Consider the following 19,018-nt stretch of genomic DNA (forward strand, 5'->3'; position numbering starts at 1 on the left):
GGCCTGTGAAAGGTCTGTTCTGCAGTGTCACGGCTCTTAAAGCAAATTTCCTCCACGTTTATGGTTTAATTGAAAGTGTTGGAAGCTGAAAATGTCTCATATTTCCTGTGCAGTCTGACTGAAAAATCCTGTGGTACATTTAAATACATATATTTTTAATACATGCCAAGTAAGAGACAATATTATTTTTCATATATTTCATGTTGTCTACGTGTGTTATTTAATGTGCAACATGTAAGGTTTGTAAAACTGACAACAGCTCATGACAGAAACACATTTATCTGTTTTTTTATTTAGATTTCGTGAACGCCTTGGAGTGAAAGTAGTCAAAGCTCTCAAAAGGAATAATGATGGAGTCACCCATGCTGCTATTGATATGCTTTGTGCATTAATGTGTGTAAGTGTTTAACCTGACATACAGAAGTAAAGTGTGAAAGCTAATCCTTTGATGTAAACGAAATGAAACCCTGATCAAGATAATAGATATAGGTTTAATAATAGTGACAGCACTCACAGTGATTTTGCACAAAAGTCTGGTAAAGTTAGAATGTAGTTTATCGGGTCCAACGTTTCAGTTCCCGACTGCAACTTTCATCATCCCTTATGAAAGTTCCAGTCGGGAACTGAAAAGTTGGATCTAATAAACTTCATTTTTACTTTTACTAGACTTTTGTGCAAAATCCCTGTGTGTGCTATCACTATTTTTGAACATGTCTATGATACTCCTGTACTGGCACCCAGGTAATATCCCATGCTAATGGTGTGCTGCCTACTGGCTATTTTTATATATAATAATAATAATATTCTGCAGTGTTTTACATGCAAGCATTTGCTTGCTTATTAAGCTTTCTCTAACAAAAATAGATGTTTAATTACTGCCTAATCTTATTTGCCCTAAATCAGTTACAAAAATGCATCTTTGCTTACATTTTCATTACTTGTGTTGCAAGCTTGTATAGAAAAGCTAAACCAAATGAAAAATTCAGTTTTAAGGTTTCTGAGGTAGCAGACATTAGTTGTTCATCCTCCATTTATGAGTTAATTATTTATGAGGAAATGCTTTTTTCCATGCAAACAGCAATTTTAAGGTGAAGAAGTAATCATTCTTACTTAAAGGATTAGTGTTTTGTAGGACATATGGAATACACTGTTTTCTTATTAAATATTAACTACCTAACCTGGGTTTTAACCATTTTTTCAGTGAGGTAAGCGGAATCATTAATGAGGATGGGTTGATGTTGTTGTATTCTTTACTATAATATAGTGTCTGCCTTTCATAATACAGGAGAAGTCTTGGAACTTCAGAGCTTGTGATCTGCATAGCGCATTTGTCAAATGACTTATAATAAAGAGTTGTGTGTTATGAACGACAGATTTTTTAATCTTGTGTGAAAGTTAAGGTTAGCATATTTGTAAGTTTGGCATGCCCCCTAAAAATGTTTCATTTATTCCTCTGATTTTTTTTTTGTTACTAAACTCCTTCATTTTGCAGCCTATGCATGATGACTATGACTTAAGGCAAGAGCAACTGAACAAAGCATCCCTTCTTTCTTCAAAGAAGTTTCTGGAAAACTTGCTAGAAAAGTTTAATTTACACGTGGTAAGTGTCTAGTCTAGGTTAAGCATTTGACTGTTCTATTGGGGCACACAGAGATGTTGTTTCAGGTTAATTTTTTACAGTTTACTATACATGTGTGTTTAATGAGATCCAGAATAATTTGGCTGGTGGAATTTTGTTCACCAACTGACTCCAATGTTCTGTATGGGGACTGTACCTATGGGGCACCCAGAAACTCGGAACACAGATAAAATTAAACACATGGTATTTTATACACATTTTGGGTTTTTGTGTGCTCCTATGGGTACAGCTCTTATTGATATCACTGAGGTCATGTAACACCTGCATTTGCTGTGGAACACACAAGAAAGCCACTGCATAGAAATTAAACAATATGTGCCCACTTAAAATTTAAAACAAAGAGTTAGTATTTAAAGAAGAAGGAAAGGCCAAAATGTTAGGCACCCCCAAGTGACTTAATTTTTACCCCGAGCTGGTGCCCCTGTTAGGAGAAAACTGCACCAGCCCAGGGTAGCTGCGAACGTCTCCTCTTCCTTCTTCACGTGCATGTGCAGTAGAGTGAAAAGCCGAACTTTAACAAAAAAGTCGGCTTTTCACTCTACTGCGCATGCGCAGGCCCAGAGATTTTGACGACAGAAGGAAGAGGAAACACTCGCTGCAGTTACCCCGGGCTGATGCGGTTTTCTCCTAACAGGAGCACCAGCCCGGGGTAAAAGGTAAGCGATTAAAGTCACTTGGGGGTGCCTAAAATTTTGGCACCCCAAAGTGACTTAGCCTTTCCTTCTACTAAGTGCTTCAACTACCTTCTTTCTCTTATTAATTGATTTTGTTTTAAAAGCTATGTGTTGCATTGTTAAACCTTTTGTGAACATTTGTTTTGAATTTTGCATTTCTATTTTAGAATTATGGGACAGGCGCGTTAGTTATCAGTTCTCTTTTGGACTTCCTCACTTTTGCACTTTGCGCTCCATACAGCGAAACAACAGAAGGTCAACAGTTTGATATGTTACTGGAGATGGTAGCCTCTAATGGAAGGACTCTCTTTAAGCTATTTCAGGTAAGGTCAAATGTGGATATTAGGCAGTACAGTGACTTTGCAGCACTGGCTTCCTGGGTTTAATCCCAATCTGGGAGCTGTCTGTGTGAAGTTTTTATGTCTGTGTGGATTCCTACAGGTGCTTCTTCTTTCTATCCAAAAACCTACAGGTAGGCTAAGTGGCTGCTAATTAAATTGGTCCTAGTGTATGTACATGCTTCGAAAGGGACCTTAAATTCGAAGCTGTGTTGGGACAGGGACTGACGTGACTAAAGAATAATCACAGTAAATCACTAAATAATATGTTGATGCTTTATAAAGGATAATAACCAACAATCTTATTGTTTTAACAATAATGCAGTAAACACGTTAATTTAGACTCAATACCACAATGCAAAAACAGTAAAAGCAAAAATTTAATTGATTGACATGGTTTCTGGCCGTGTACAAATTTGCCTAGCGTTGATAAATAATTCCCATTGTGTGTGTAAAAAATCATCTTCATTAAGTAAGCCATTATAAATTAATATATAGCACCTAATTTAAATTTGGGCTAGAAATGATGGTCACTTTTAAAATGTATACCATTACTGTCTATGATACAAATGAGCATTGGGGGTGTCCTAATGGTCAGTCCCCCAAAAGCATAGTAGTATATGGGTAGCCAGTCACAGCTCTGCCCTCACACAGGGCAATGTATGCTGAATATTCCTTATGGCTGGGTGCAAAATGCAAGGACAGCACACATCCTCACAGTTTGTAGTATCAATAAAATAATGCCTTTGTTCAACAGTGCTGTATGAGTTGGGGCAACACCACATGGGTGTCACCTCTCCCATTCCCTAACATGCTTCTTTCTGACTCTTCTAATTTTTTGACAAGTTAAGGAGCACCAGCAGGTGCAAGGTGTAATAGAGCCCTGTACTTACAGGCTAACAGCACTTATATGAGGTGAAGTAGGTAACGGTACTCCTGATGCAAGTGCATGGTAGATTAGCATTTGGGGCCACAATTTTTGCCCCATAGGGCTGTTGCACTTGTCACCAGGTCTTACGAAAATTAACTCTTAATTGTCCTCTGCAGTATACATTTATTCCTCAGTATGTTTTCCATTATATTTAATATGTATCTATGAAAGATATGGTTGTTACCATACAACCTTGGATGCTATTTAAGGATTTGTTGCTTAGTTATAAATAGACTATGTATGATATCATTTTACAGGGCTGGAGATGCTGGAAACAAAAACCTAATGGAGCTGTATAAGGGAAAATATTGCACAGATATGGAGAAGTTAGGAGACTGCACCATTATTGTGTAAAATTCCAGTTTAGCATGACTGCTATTTACAAGTTATAGGCACTTGTAAATACTTAACCTAGACAGAAATTCTGGGCATCGACAGCTTAAATTTACTATGTGACAATGACAATAAAGATATATTCTATATTCTAAAGCCTCCGGTAATGGAATTACATGCACACAGAATTAAAAGGTTCAGTCCCATTGGTTTGTTCTTAGCCTTGGCAGAAAAGATTCTGTCTTCACGTATTTAAAAAAAAAAAAAAAAAAAAAAAAGTTGATATATGGTATGGGATCCCTTATCCGGAAACCTGTTATCCAGAAAGTTCCAAATTACGGAAAGGCCATCTCCCATAGACTCCATTATAAGCAAATAATTCTAATTTTTGAAAATGATTACCTTTTTCTCTTTAATGGACATATAAAGCCTACATTTTCCTACAATGTATATCAATATGGAGATCCAAATTACGGAAAGATCCCTTATCCAGATAAACCCAGGTCCCAAGTAAGACTATGAGTCAGCTTCCTGCTGATTGGCTGAGATCCACATTCCTAAGGTGGGGGAGTGAGTTCTTAGCCTTCTTGAGGGAGGGGAGAGCAGAAAGCTGCGTGTCTCTGGCACAGGAAGTACAGACACAAGAAATCTTTTTTCAGAGAAGTCAGTGCAGAGTTTCTGTGAGTGCTTATGGCTGTATTTACATAGACCTTTCTGATAAAGCTTACTTAGTTTTTACCTTTCTTTCTCCTTTAAAGGTATTTTGTCATAACCTACTGCATTTTTTTAATAACCCTGCATTGAATCCACTATTTTAAGATTCTCTGAACCCTGAATCCTTTGCAAAAGATTTGGCCGAATACTGAAGTGACTCTTAATTTGCATATGCAAATCCTGGATTTGATGCGTCCCTATTACAAATATATATAATCCTTATGCTACAGTGGTATAATGTACACAATCCTAACTATGGCATTTCCATAAATTATCAAAAAGGGACAGTAGAATAATGAGTATTGCTAAACAAAGCTGTAGCCAAAAATTTATTTTGTCTTGTGGGACTATTTTTATATTCTAACAATGCCTAGAAATCCGCTATTAAGCTTAACAAACTGCTGCTTTTCTTATAAGAAGGTGTAAATCGGCAAATGAGCAAATATTATAGTTATTTGGGTTTTTTTCTGACCTCCTAAGCACTACAGTGAGTGAGGCTACTGTACACTGATACTGACTAGCTTGCACCTTCTCTTCCAGTAGGGTATTTGTTTGCAATAGGTGCTCTATTTAAAATTAATCCAACTATGCCATTAGTTTTCTCTGAGGATCTATGCATGTACAAGGTACAGATTTCCTGGTACAAGAAACATGTGCAAGGAACATTTTACTTAGGATATTTATTAAATAGCCACAAAACATCATTTGCTGGGTTGTTTCCTGTCCCCAACATACCTATCATGGCTGCTAATTGTTGCGCCAGTGTAGAGCAAGCTCCAAGATTATAATATTGCCAGATATGGCCGTATTTGCTGCACCTACCCAAAATGGCCTTGTATTAACATTCTGAACAAAGTGTAATATATTGGGCTAGGTAACATCCTTAATGGCCTCGATCAAAACATCTTTATTAATAAGCCCTACTGCTTGTTGAATTAATCTAATATAGTATTTTTGAAGGAGTATAATCTGTTACTCCCTCTCCACACTGTGGCACTTTGTGAAGTTAATAAATTATGAGATGTCTTGGGGGTCCCTTTACTGTATATACATATACAAGAGAGGCAGTTGTTGAGCTGTCAGAGGTACACTCTGGATCACAATAATATTGGTATAAAGGATATCAATCTGTTTGTAATATATGAAAAATGAATATTCAATGTGTAATTTAAAAATCTGGTGTTTCTTAAATTTGATGTAAATTTTTCTCCGGATATGTTTTCTAGCACCCTTCAATGGCAGTTGTAAAGGGAGCAGGATTAGTAATGAAGGCAATCATAGAGGTAAGTCCTGGTCTCTGTCTCTGCACTGCATTTGTAAATTAACCTTTATAGAGATGCAGGCAGCAAGTTTTCACATTTTGTTTTGCCATGTCCAGACACCATTTTTGTGTTAAATTCTGCCTCTAGATGGTGCTAGATTGCAAAGAACAACAACAACATCATCTCGGGTTAAGAATGTATATAGAAGAGTTTTCAAAGTCTGTTTTTTGTTATGTCTTGACCATACTGTAAAATAAAACAGCTTTAAGGATTACTAATACCATTATGTTTAATCACTTGACTGATTATAAAAATAGATAAAATAATTGTCTGCTCAGATGAAACTGGAAAAGGAAAACAAGCCATTTTTACCATGTCAGGATTTTGGAAAAATAATTTAAACTGTATATCAGTTGAAATGTGGAACTGGAAGTGACATAGTTTTATGTCCCAAAGGAAGCAGATAAAGAAATAGCGACAAAGATGCAAGAACTCGCACTCAGTGAAGGTGCCTTGCCTCGACACTTGCACACTTCCATGTTTACAATAAGCGCTGACCAGAGGATGCTAACAAACAGGTGAGTATTTGCTTACCTACTTTGCTTAAAGCTTTAAATATGTATAACGTTTGCCTTATAATTGCATCCGTAAACATTAGGTTGGATTGGCACTATATTTCCAAGAGGAGATGCTTGCTTACTTTCTTCAGTTTGCTATTTAAAATTCACGTCTTGTTACAAAATGTTGCTAGCTGTTACAAAACCACAATGCACATGCTCTCAGTCCATGTACAAGTTAGTCTTGTTGCTTCTCTCCTTTTATTACATAACTTTGCATGCTATTAAATTGCCATTCAATTTTGAATTCTTTTTTTTGTTTTGTTTTTCAGACAGCTGAGTAGACATTTAGTGGGCCTTTGGACAGCTGACAACACAACATCATTAAATTTACTGAAACGTATTTTGGTAAGACCACTGTTAAACTAGATCAGCACTGCACGACCTGTGCAAAGAAAATAATAGTTGCAGTTAGATGGAGGAAGCATGTTAGCCGGTGAAGAGACCCAAGCAAATAATGTAAAAATGACTGACTATATTTATACTTATTTATATGTGATTAAAGGCCATGAAAGGAAGGTTCTTGATCAGTTATAATTACCAAGAACATTGAATGGGTTTTTATGTAGCTTTGTGATTCCTAATGTATTGTCTTGTTTATCTAGCCTCCGGGTTTGCTGGCATACCTGGACAGCACTGATCCTGTCCCTGAAAAGGATATTGACAGAATGCATATCAGGGATAATCTAAAAATTGCTTCTGTAAGTTAACTGTTAATAGCATTATTTACTAACCAACCTTTATATAAAATTTAGATTTGTAATTTCTGCCTAATCAGAGTAACTTAAGCTGGCCATACATACTAATGTCTTTGTTTCTGTAGTAAAAAGTAGGGGTGGACTGAATCCAGGATCTGGTTCAGAATTTTGCCGAATTCTGTGGAGGATTTGTATTCAGCCAAATTTTTTGATTCAGCTAAATACTAATAAAGTCTGGAGAAATGACCATAGCAATTTTTAATGGATTTATAAATCTCATATTTGAATATGCAAATTAACATTCATATTTGTTTGGACAGTTCTAAAAATTATAGACTTGCTGTATGCTTTTTCTACTTTTTCCCATAGGACCAGTATGGAAAATTTAACAAAATTCCTGAATGGCAGAGAATAGCAGGAAAAGCTGCTAAAGAAGTAGAAAAATTTGCCAAGGAGAAAGTAGATTTGGTTTTATTGCACTGGAGGGACCGGATGGGAATTGCACAGAAAGAGGTGAATATTGCTTAAAGTGCATTTATGCATGGAGAATTATTAACCTGTTATGGTTTCTATAAGTTGACATTAGTTTGAGTGCTTCTTTCATCTTTTAATTCGACTTGTGCTGTATTGACTTGCCATGAAGCAAAGCAATATCCTGCAAGCTTGGATTATTGATTCCTGTCTGTGTTTTAAATGCCTTGAAAATAAATTACTTTGTTGGAGTCATGTTTAGCTGTGTCTACAATCAATATTATTTTATTATACTGATTTGGTAATAGATATCTCAAAGTGAAGCAAAAGCTTATGCTATTGAACGGTTCTCCAAGGTCCAGTAGTATAGTGGTGAAAACATACCTAGTTTAGACAGTCTGGGGTCTTTTATAAACACTGGACAAATTTGTACATGGCCAGTTACCCATGGCAACCAATCAGATGTTTACTTTCACTTATTGTTTGCTATGAGTTACTGCCCAGGTGCATGTTTGCCCATTGTTTATAAATAAGCAGTGATTTTTGCTTCCTCTTCTCCTTTAGTCCTGGTTTTACACAGGTGACTAAATTCCTGTCAGAAAATTGCACCTACTTGTGGTATAAAAATTAATTAGCCAATTTATACTAACTGTGATTTTAGAACAGAATTCTGTCAACAGGTGTGAAACAAGTATAATATGTCTTTTCAAACGCATTTATAGTGCCAGTTTTCTAGAATCTTTTTGCTGTTGCTTGTTTCCCATTTTCCATTGTCTGTAGGTAGAAAGCTGTACAAAATAGCTCATAGGCTACCCCCCTAAAACATGGCACAAGCCCTCAAGGCTACATTCCTTGGCAGTACAGTAAATATAAAATTATAAGAATTGTTACCAAAAACCAAAATATTTTCATCCATACATTTAAAAATGGAGTAATTCTTTAAATCAAGTCAGAAGCAACCATCAAATTAATACGGTAACAATTAAGATCGCTAATAATTGTAACACTTCAACTTTTTCCTGATCCTTATGTTCCAACATGATATGACAAGAAAATCATATTTTAGAAATGTTAATAAAAATGAAAAAACGTGATAAAAAATGTTGGAAGAAGACGCATGTGTTGGTAAGGCAAAAGTTACATAAAACGTTGGCTCTGCTTTTGTCAGCCTTTATTTTGAAGTCAGACTGACAGAAGCTGATCCTCTGTCTTCCGCAGCTTCATGTAGCTGCTCTGACAGACACAGCTTCAGCCTGAGTGCACCTATGGGAAGAAGAGATCGGCCAAAAACGTGAATGCTGGTTGTTTTGGACTATTTTGGACTAATCTCTGCTATGTGTAGCCGCACTCAGGCCAAAATTGTGTCTGTCAGTGCAGCTACATGAAGCTGTAGAAGATCGTGGATCAGCTTCTGTCTGCCTGCCTTCAAAATGCAGGCTGACAAAAGCAGAGCCAACATTTTATGTGATTTGGCCTGGCCTACACATGCTTGCATTTTTTTATGTAGTATAGATCGGCCTGTTTTTAGCAACATTTCATTTGATTTTTTTTAATTGAAAGTGGATCAGCTTCTGTCCACCTGCCTGCAAAACAAAGGTGGAGAGAAGAAGAGCCAACCTGAGAACAAAGTTTCTATCGAAATCCTGTGTCTCTTTTACTAAGCACACTAAATCAATAAAATGCTTGAAAAATAACAGTTTTTACTTCTATACTAATATTGCAGTGAAATAATGTAATTATGTCTGTTGTAAAGAACTATATGTGCTTCCATTTTGTCCACCTTTAAAAGAAATCCCTTCTTCTTTTCCCCTTCCATTCATGATCAGGACAGAAATAGTATGGTAAGTTTGAGTTGTCTCGTTTTATATTGTGTGTTTGCTTTTCTTATGCCTATATTTCTTTTCCCAGTGTTTGGTTTAATTAGGTTGGTAGTATGTGTAATTAGAAAATGCATGGTGCAAAGGTTTGTGGCATTTCACTTCTCACTAAAACTGTCTATGGAACCTGGCAAATGTGGGCTTTCTGTGGTTGTGTCTGCTGCAACATAACTGTAATGTTAGCTTTATAAAGTCTAAGATTTGGGACTTTTTTTTGGATCCAAATGCTCTTTCCAGTCCACCATTGGGTCAGTCTCTCCTCACTAGTAAAAGAACTAAAGATGCATGAAAACAATCTAACAATTACATTTCCTGGAATATGTAGAATACCTGCCTTAGGTATCCCTAGCTGAGCAAAGTTTAAAGCTACTTGCTTAGTCTAGTGTAGCTAATTACTAAATCAAATGAATAATGATAAAATGAGCATTGACTTCATAAAGACAAATGTTTACTTCTATTACACTGACTTTATCAAGCTAACAAATGTATATGAATATGTCTTGCATGAATTTTCCAGTAAATATGTTAGTTGTATCGAAAAAATATTTGCAATGGCTTGTAATCCGTTTGGCCAATATATTATAAAACAGAAGATGTGCAAGCTGACACCTTGCCACTGATGTTGAAGGGGATGCTGAAACTCCCAGCATCCCCTAGCCATCTCTGTTAGAGTAACATAAGAATTGTATTTCAGTAGTTATTGGCTGGCCACACCTCATGGATATCCTTGTTTGAAACAAAATGTTTTAGTGTCACTAATGCACTGTAAGTTTCATGTTACACATGCCTTTAAATGGAACAAATTTTTATGTGGTATTTTTTCACCACACTTAAGGTGGCCATACACGCATCAATATTATAATATTAACAAGGTTTTGTATGATATTCAGTGCATGTATGGTGGGAGACGAGGCAACCAATATCTGCAAAAGCCTTGAATACTGAACATGCCAATTGAACAGGATCGAAAAATTTTTATTATTCGCCTTTGAAGCGGCCTGAACATCGGCAAATCGTTAATGCTGAATCGTCAGATGGAGGTAGAATTCTTTTGTTTCTACCTGCATATGTGATGATTCAGCTCTTAACGTTAGCAGAGAAAACAAACGATCTTTCCCTCAACCAATGGTCACCTTTACACAAGGTTTAGGCATGCCTCTAACATGACCCTTATCAACTGTATCATGAACTCTCCACAGACCTTAGGAGTGAAGTTAGGGCTAAAGTATTCAACTTTAAGTGGCTCAACTGGAACATGATTAGATGAAAATCTATTGATTCATTACACAGGGCTCTAAATTCATAAAAACTATTCTCATCACTTAGGAAGTAGCATTGATAGTATTTATTGTGAAATGGAAAATATTAGACAAACACAACCAAGGTGACCCTCGAAAAGCTTTAAAAAGGGACAGAATGAAAGTTTTTTGAGTCGTTAGAGACTAAATAATTTAGCAATGCTTTTCTTAGAAGTTATTCATTCGGCAGTGGGTAATAGTTACAGGGAAGAACTAATTGCAAGTGGCACACTCCAGAAAACCAAAAAGCGCCCAGGTGCAACAAGAACAATTAACACGTATGCAATATAGCTTGGCACCACTCAGGACATGTAAATGTTTTCATGCAGGTACTAATTGAATAACATGAGCCCTGAAATGTGCCAAAGCTATTTTGCCTACATATGAAGTAGGAAGCACAATATGTTACTTTTATGTAACAGTGACACAATTGTGCAGATTCAGATTGAGACTTTCCAGGCTTTTTCTCTCTCTTTCTCCGACAGTATGACAAATACATTGCAAAGACCCATAGAGAGAAAAACTTCATATGGACTCCCAATTAACTTCCATTTGAGATAATGAGTTCATCATAATCCCCCAAATACCTCCACATAACATCAATATTCAAACCATATAAGCCATTAACACTGTTCAGACTCTTAGTTGAAAGGTTCTGAAGAGTTTGTATCCAGAAATGATATTTTTTTTTAGGTTTCCAAGGTATATATTGCCTTATCTGTCATTAGTTGTCTTGCTACTTTCTTTACAGAATACTGCCCAAAAGCCTGTCATCCTCCGAAAAAGGCGGCAAAGAATAAAGATAGAATTGAATTGGGACCTTTTCTATTATCGGTAAAGTTATTAGTATCAACTTTTAATTTTATTCAAGAGACAGATCTGTTTAATGATCCTTTGTTGGTTGCATTTCATTCAAATCTTTAAGATCTGTAAAGCTTTGTTTGCTCTTTTTAGTTACAGTATTTTAAGTCAAGCATGTTATCTGTATTTTGGTGTCCACTTAGGCTAGTTCCACATGGAGCAGATTTTCAGCCTGCATTTATGCGCTGGCTAAGTATTTGTTCCTAGGCTTTAAAAAATCTGCAAGTTGTGCTTGCAAGCGGAAGCATTGCTTCGGCCCAGGTGCTGGCGCACCCAGCGTATTTCAGCCAAAAACTGCTCGAGTATGCAGTTTCAGGCTGAAATATGCTGTGTCTGCCTGCTCCCGGACCAAAACAGTGCTTCTGGGTGCAGGCACAACTTGCAAATTTTTAAAGCGAAGGGCAGATTCTCGGCCTGCGCTTAACCTTAGGCCCCAGAATCTGCCGTGTGACACTAGCCTAAGTCAAGCCTGTTATCTGTATTTTTTTGTCCATATAGGAGATTAAGATTATCACAAGCAACTTTAAGTGAACAGCACTTTTAAAGGAATAGTAAACAATTTAGGGCTGTGAGAGACAGGGAGATTAGTCGCTGCGCGCTGATTTGCTGAAATCACTGAAGTTGCCATGAGAGGAAACTTCAGTGTTTTCGGCGCCGCGTATGCCATCCCAACGGTGATTTACATTCTAGCCTGTGGGATGACATATCGGCGTAAATAGTCACCTGCGACAAATCTATTCTATTCTAAATCTTTCACATCTATTGTGACACTAATATCTATAGTTAGTATTAGTGGTTACATAGTAACATAGTAAGTTGGGTTGAAAAAAGACATATGTCCATCATGATCAACCAAAATGCCTCTATACAGTGGAGGAAATAATTATTTGACCCCTCACTGATTTTGTAAGTTTGTCCAATGACAAAGAAATGAAAAGTCTCAGAATAGTATCATTTCAATGGTAGGTTTATTTTAACAGTGGCAGATAGCACATCAAAAGGAAAATCGAAAAAATAACTTTAAATAAAAGATAGCAACTGATTTGCATTTCATTGAGTGAAATAAGTTTTTGAACCCCTACCAACCATTAAGAGTTCTGGCTCCCACAGAGTGGTTAGACACTTCTACTCAATTAGTCAACCTCATTAAGGACACCTGTCTTAACTAGTCACCTGTATAAAAGACACCTGTCCACAGAATCAATCAATCAAGCAGACTCCAAACTCTCCAACATGGGAAAGACCAAAGAGCTGTCCAAGGATGTCAGAGACAAAATTGTAGACCTGCACAAGGCTGGAATGGGCTACAAAACCATTAGCAAGAAGCTGGGAGAGAAGGTGACAACTGTTGGTGCGATTGTTCGAAAATGGAAGGAGCACAAAATGACCATCAATCGACCTCGCTCTGGGGCTCCACGCAAGATCTCACCTCGTGGGGTGTCAATGATTCTGAGAAAGGTGAAAAAGCATCCTAGAACTACACGGGAGGAGTTAGTTAATGACCTCAAATTAGCAGGGACCACAGTCACCAAGAAAACCATTGGAAACACATTACACCGCAATGGATTAAAATCCCGCAGGGCTCGCAAGGTCCCCCTGCTCAAGAAGGAACATGTGCAGGCCCGTCTGAAGTTTGCCAATGAACACCTGAATGATTCTGTGAGTGACTGGGAGAAGGTGCTGTGGTCTGATGAGACCAAAATAGAGCTATTTGGCATTAACTCAACTCGCTGTGTTTGGAGGAAGAAAAATGCTGCCTATGACCCCCAAAACACCGTCCCCACCGTCAAGCATGGGGGTGGAAACATTTTGCTTTGGGGGTGTTTTTCTGCTAAGGGCACAGGACAACTTATTCGCATTAACGGGAAAATGGACGGAGCCATATATCGTGAAATCCTGAACGACAACCTCCTTCCCTCTGCCAGGAAACTGAAAATGGGTCGTGGATGGGTGTTCCAGCACGACAATGACCCAAAACATACAGCAAAGGCAACAAAGGAGTGGCTCAAGAAGAAGCACATTAAGGTCATGGAGTGGCCTAGTCAGTCTCCGGACCTTAATCCAATAGAAAACCTATGGAGGGAGCTCAAGCTCAGAGTTGCACAGAGACAGCCTCGAAACCTTAGGGATTTAGAGATGATCTGCAAAGAGGAGTGGACCAACATTCCTCCTAAAATGTGCGCAAACTTGGTCATCAATTACAAGAAACGTTTGACCTCTGTGCATGCAAACAAGGGTTTTTCCACTAAGTATTAAGTCTTTTTTTGTTAGAGGGTTCAAAAACTTATTTCACTCAATGAAATGCAAATCAGTTGCTATCTTTTATTTAAAGTTATTTTTTCGATTTTCCTTTTGATGTGCTATCTGCCACTGTTAAAATAAACCTACCATTGAAATGATACTGTTCTGAGACTTTTCATTTCTTTGTCATTGGACAAACTTACAAAATCAGTGAGGGGTCAAATAATTATTTCCTCCACTGTATACCTGCCTAACTTCTAGTTGATCCAGAGGAAGGCAAAAAACCCCATCTGGTTGTATATATAGTTTATGTATGTGATAATATAGATTGGTAAGTATAGGTTGTGTGTGCTGGGTTTACTTGGATGGGTTGAACTCAATGGACTCTGGTCTTTTTTTCAACCCTATGTAACTATGTATTAGAAAGTTTTCCTTTCACTTTTACATGATTGATTACCTTATAATCAACTTTTAATATGGCAAAGACAGTGGTATTCTTTCTTTTAGCTGTTTGCCTTTGTATACTTTTTCTCTCCAGCCTGAGCTTTTAAAGGAGAAAGAAAGGTAAAAACTAAGTAAGCTTTATCAGAAAGGTCTATGTAAATACAGTCATAAGCACTCACAGAAACACTGCACTGACTTCTCTGTCAAAAGATTTGTTGTGTCTGTAATTCCTGTGCCAGAGACACAGCTCTCTCCCCTCTTCTGCTCCCCCCTCCCTCAAGAATGCTAAGAACTCACTCCCCCCCCCCCTTAGGAATGTGGATCTGAGCCAATCAGCAGGAAGCTGACTCATAGTCTTACTAACTGAGCATGTTCACTTGGTCTGGGTGTCTGTGCAGGAGCGAGGCATTATGGGAACTTTCTTTACACAGCTCAGCGTTTTTTCTTCCTGTTTGGCTTCTGATCATCTGAACAGGTGAAATATGGGGAGACTTAAGGCACTATTGAGAGAACTGAAGGTATGTCTGCAGCTTGAGATTAACTCTTTATTAGCCTTTCCTTCTCCTTTAAACACTCTTTGGTTGCCAATATTAGTAGCACCTAGCAATATAAATAAAGCAGATTTTTCCTCAGGCTCAATGTTGTAATCTTTCTTTTCATTCCCTCCCCTGGAGCATTGCTTTTATCTGTAGACTATGAAACATTTATTTTTACTGTGGTAATCTCATAATGCCAGTGTGCTGTGTTAATTCATTGTTTTGGAGACATCCAACTACAAGATAAACATTTAAATTAAAAATGGCTGGTGTCCATTCCAGAACAAAAAGATACAGCTTCAGATTCAGAGGCTCGTATTCCCAGAATCCCCTAAAAATAAAGTAATAGAACTAGTTATTAAGATAATCAAACATAAATATATAAGGCTTCTGGTGAGTGTGACCGCTTCGAGCAAGTTATATTAGAATTTTATAAGAATACTAAATGTCTAGTATGTCCTGAAAATATCTGTATATGAGGACATCACCTGCTTTCTTCCTTTCCAGCCAACTGAAACGATTTTTTTTGAATATTAATAAATTATGATGACCCTTCCAGTGCCTCAATAAAACAAAAGTTTTTCTCCCACTGTTTTATGATAATAGCTCTACTGATGGTGTTCTCAATCGCTTTTTTATACAGTTACTTTTTTGTTCTGAATGGCACCCAGCAAAGCACATCATTAAGACTAAAGATGCCAACTATCTAAATCAGGGGTCCCAAACCTTTTTTACCTGTTAGCCACATTCAAATGTAAAAAGACTTATGGAACCAAAACTTGCATCCAAGCCAAGAATTCAAAACTAAGCACCTACTTTAAGGCCACTGGGAGCAACATGTCGCTTACAAGCCACCAGTTGGGGATCACTGATCTAAATGGTTCCAACAACAGAATCATGTAGAAGCACATACAAAATTTATATTTTCTGTAAACAACTTTTGCTATCTAGGTTTATGTTCTGGGGCTATTTTCTGTCCATCCATATTAAAGGAGAAGGAAAGGCAAAGTCACTTGGGGGTGCCAAAATGTTAGGCACCCCCAAGTGACTTAAATCGCTTACCTTCTATCCCGGGCTGGTGCCCCTGTTAGGAGAAAACCGCACCAGCCCGGGGTAGCTGCAGCGCTTCCTCCTTCCGTCTTCGCGCAGAGAAGTCGGCTTTTCACTCTACTGTGCATGCGCCTGTCGTTTAGTCCTTCCAGAACGAAGGCGGAAGTGCTCGCTACAGGTACCCTGGGCTGGTGCTGTTTTCTCCTAACAGGGGCACCAGCCGGGGTACAAAGTAAGCGATTTAAGTCACTTGGGGGGGCCTAACATTTTGGCACACCCAAGTGACTTAGCCTTTCCTTGTCCTTTAAAGACTTTACTTATTCTGTGTTTGTGGAAAAACAACCTAGTTTGTCATTTCAATAAGACATTCAGCACACAGCTAGTGGTGTAATATGTAGTACAAAGTTTAGGCACTTTTTGTCTTTTTCAAGGTAATGTACACCTTGCATAAACAGTGTTTTTGTCTGCATCCTGTGGGAAATCTACAATTTACTTTCCTTATTAGATTTCACCAGGACCATGCTCGTTCAAACTTGATCTGGAACTTCAAAACCAGAGAAGAGTTAAGGGACACCCTTGAAGCAGAAATGAGAGCTTTTAATGTTGATAGGGAGCTCGGAAGCTCCACAGTAATTTCTTGGAACCACCAGGAGTTTGAGGTATTTTTATCTTTAATATTGCATAGTATCTCTGCTTTTAACTATACATTTTGAAACATACAGTATACAGATTCTTTGCAAGAACTATTTCTTTATCGGTCATCTACAATAACATATATTCACAATTAATTTATACAATACACGTAAGATGTATTGTTGTTCTATATCAGTATTTTTCCCAGTCATTCCACTGATTTTAAATGTTTTTGTTGGTGATCAGTTTTTTAACATTACAGTTTACAATTTAAACTTCTAATGAAAACATTAGAACATCTGTTGTAGCCTACAAAATTGCCCCGATTTGCTTGCTTCTGAAGTAGCATAAAATGAAATAGAATATTACTTGTAAAAGCACTAGCGAGGTTCTCTTTAGTCTATGTGACCACCCACGTCAGGGTTGAAGCTAGTGGTCAACAGGGGGTGGTAAGGGGCAGCTGTAGGAGGTGGGGGCACATTTCTGAGTGAAGTTAAATACCTCAGGCAGACCAGTAGGAAACAAGTGAGTGACAGTCGATGGGGAGTTAGCGTAGCAGTGGTCGCAGGGTTTGGTTGCAGGTGCAGGAGAAAGGCTGTCGGGGTACTAGGCCATGTCGCATTTCCTTGGATTTCAGTGTTATTTGGCCTTGCTCTGACCTGCATGATGAGCCAAACAAGGGTCTTGGCCACTAGGCCAACAAGGGTCTATGGTTATCCATTAGGAGAAGACGCATTTGTGCTTAAACCCTTAAAAGCTAAAATGGTTTCAAACCCATCCTATCAATATCTGGCTGATTTTTGGACACATATCAGTTACAATTGGCAGGCACCATACACAAGGGGATAAGTTGCCAACTCTGCTAGGGGGGCCAGTTGGGCAGCTTTTATCAGGCAGCTTAAATTAAATTCCCGCACAAGTTTTAATGGCACAGTTTAACATATATGCTTGTAAAATCTTGCTCCATTTTGCCTAGGTGAAATATGATTGTCTATCTGAAGAGATTAAAATAGGAGACTACTATCTCCGGTTACTTTTGGAAGAGGATGAAAATGAGGAAAATGCAGCAATAAAACAATCGTAAGCAGTTGTGTCCATCACAATTTTTGCCTTTTGTACTCTTTATTTTGAATATTATTTGGTTACCCAAAAATGTTTTTATATTTTCCTCACCATAGGTATGAATTCTTCAATGAACTCTATCACCGTTTTCTCCTTACTCCCAAAGTGAACATGAAGTGTCTATGCTTACAAGCCCTGAGTATTGTATATGGGAGGTGCCATGAGGAAATTGGACCCTTTGGAGACACTAAGTATATAGTTGGAATGCTAGAAAGGGTGAGAATTACTTTGATAAATATTAGAAAAACATCACGTTATCTCAGTCTGCATTGTATTGTTGATGTTGATGATGCTGAATATGATATGCATATTTTTTCTGCCTTTTGCAAAACAAGGCATCTGATGAAAGATTTGACATACTGTCTTCAGTATTAATAATAAACAATAATCTATACCATGAAACAATTTCTGATCTAAATTAAATAACAGAATTGTAAGCTCTTTTCGGCTGGACCCTCTTTAGCTCTTATATTGGTTATTGTCTGCTTTGCATGTAAATTTATATGTTTAAATGTAATGAATACACACATTTATTATAAAGCTTCGGAATATGTTGGTGCTTAATAAATACTTGATGATAATACATTAACAGGTTACATACCTGGTTACACTTGGTTTCTAGATCCAAAGTAGTTGACATTGTCCACACAATGAAGGACTATTACACATAGGCAATATTGATTGTCAAAGCTTGTGGCTTCCAGCCAAACATTACTACCCATGTATGCCAGCATATATTTTAAAGCACTAATTGCCGGGTGCCTTTAATTGCTTCTAATTCAAATAAAATAAGAATTGATCCAGGGCAAGTAACTGCCAAAAATACCAGAGATCAGCATCAGTTTTATTAAAATGTAATATAATAAAAAAAGGTTTAATGCAGGTTTCGTATGCATTTGCTGCATCTGTTGCTTATAAGAGATTTAAGGGACACCATCACCTTAATAGGTAATACTTGTTCACTTCCCCCTGTGTATTTGATTTTGTTATTAGCGATGAATCCTTTTTTCTTTTATGTTTGTGCTGTAATCATTTCTGATGGTTTCCTAAAGTCAGCAAGGACAATCTATAAATAAATATTTCTGTGTTTCCTTTTCCACCACAGTGCACAGATAGACTGGAGAGGGACAGGCTTATTTTATTCCTGAATAAACTGATTCTTAATAAGGTAAGTGCTCTTTATGCAGGTTTTTCTTTGTTGTAAATATACAGCATATTGAATATTACAGTTTCATCCTGGTTTCTACGACTTCTTTCTGCAGATGTAAATGCTTACTGC

The 19,018-nt window shown here is 37.5% G+C and overlaps 1 protein-coding gene across 5 annotated transcripts in view; it reads left to right on the forward strand.

Moving 5' to 3' along the window:
• Positions 1–19,018, forward strand: part of dnajc13 (DnaJ heat shock protein family (Hsp40) member C13) — a 94,947-nt gene that overhangs the window by 39,239 nt on the left and 36,690 nt on the right. For 4 of the 5 annotated variants that reach the window (XR_001924773.2, XM_012965524.3, XM_002937734.5 and 1 more), the window contains 14 exons: positions 298–397; positions 1,493–1,600; positions 2,481–2,636; positions 5,856–5,912; positions 6,348–6,469; positions 6,781–6,856; positions 7,114–7,209; positions 7,576–7,719; positions 9,504–9,518; positions 11,604–11,686; positions 16,490–16,643; positions 17,594–17,697; positions 17,796–17,955; positions 18,845–18,907. Coding sequence is in view for 4 of the 5 variants with exons in the window: in XM_012965524.3 (XP_012820978.1) it covers positions 298–397; positions 1,493–1,600; positions 2,481–2,636; positions 5,856–5,912; positions 6,348–6,469; positions 6,781–6,856; positions 7,114–7,209; positions 7,576–7,719; positions 9,504–9,518; positions 11,604–11,686; positions 16,490–16,643; positions 17,594–17,697; positions 17,796–17,955; positions 18,845–18,907 (1,438 nt within the window). In the remaining variant the exon portion in view is untranslated. The remainder of the gene's footprint in view (positions 1–297; positions 398–1,492; positions 1,601–2,480; positions 2,637–5,855; positions 5,913–6,347; positions 6,470–6,780; positions 6,857–7,113; positions 7,210–7,575; positions 7,720–9,503; positions 9,519–11,603; positions 11,687–16,489; positions 16,644–17,593; positions 17,698–17,795; positions 17,956–18,844; positions 18,908–19,018) is intronic. The other variant, XM_018094987.2, reaches the window with a different exon arrangement.

This window comes from Xenopus tropicalis, chromosome 6, assembly GCF_000004195.4.
Source record: "Xenopus tropicalis strain Nigerian chromosome 6, UCB_Xtro_10.0, whole genome shotgun sequence".
NCBI lineage: Eukaryota > Metazoa > Chordata > Amphibia > Anura > Pipidae > Xenopus > Xenopus tropicalis.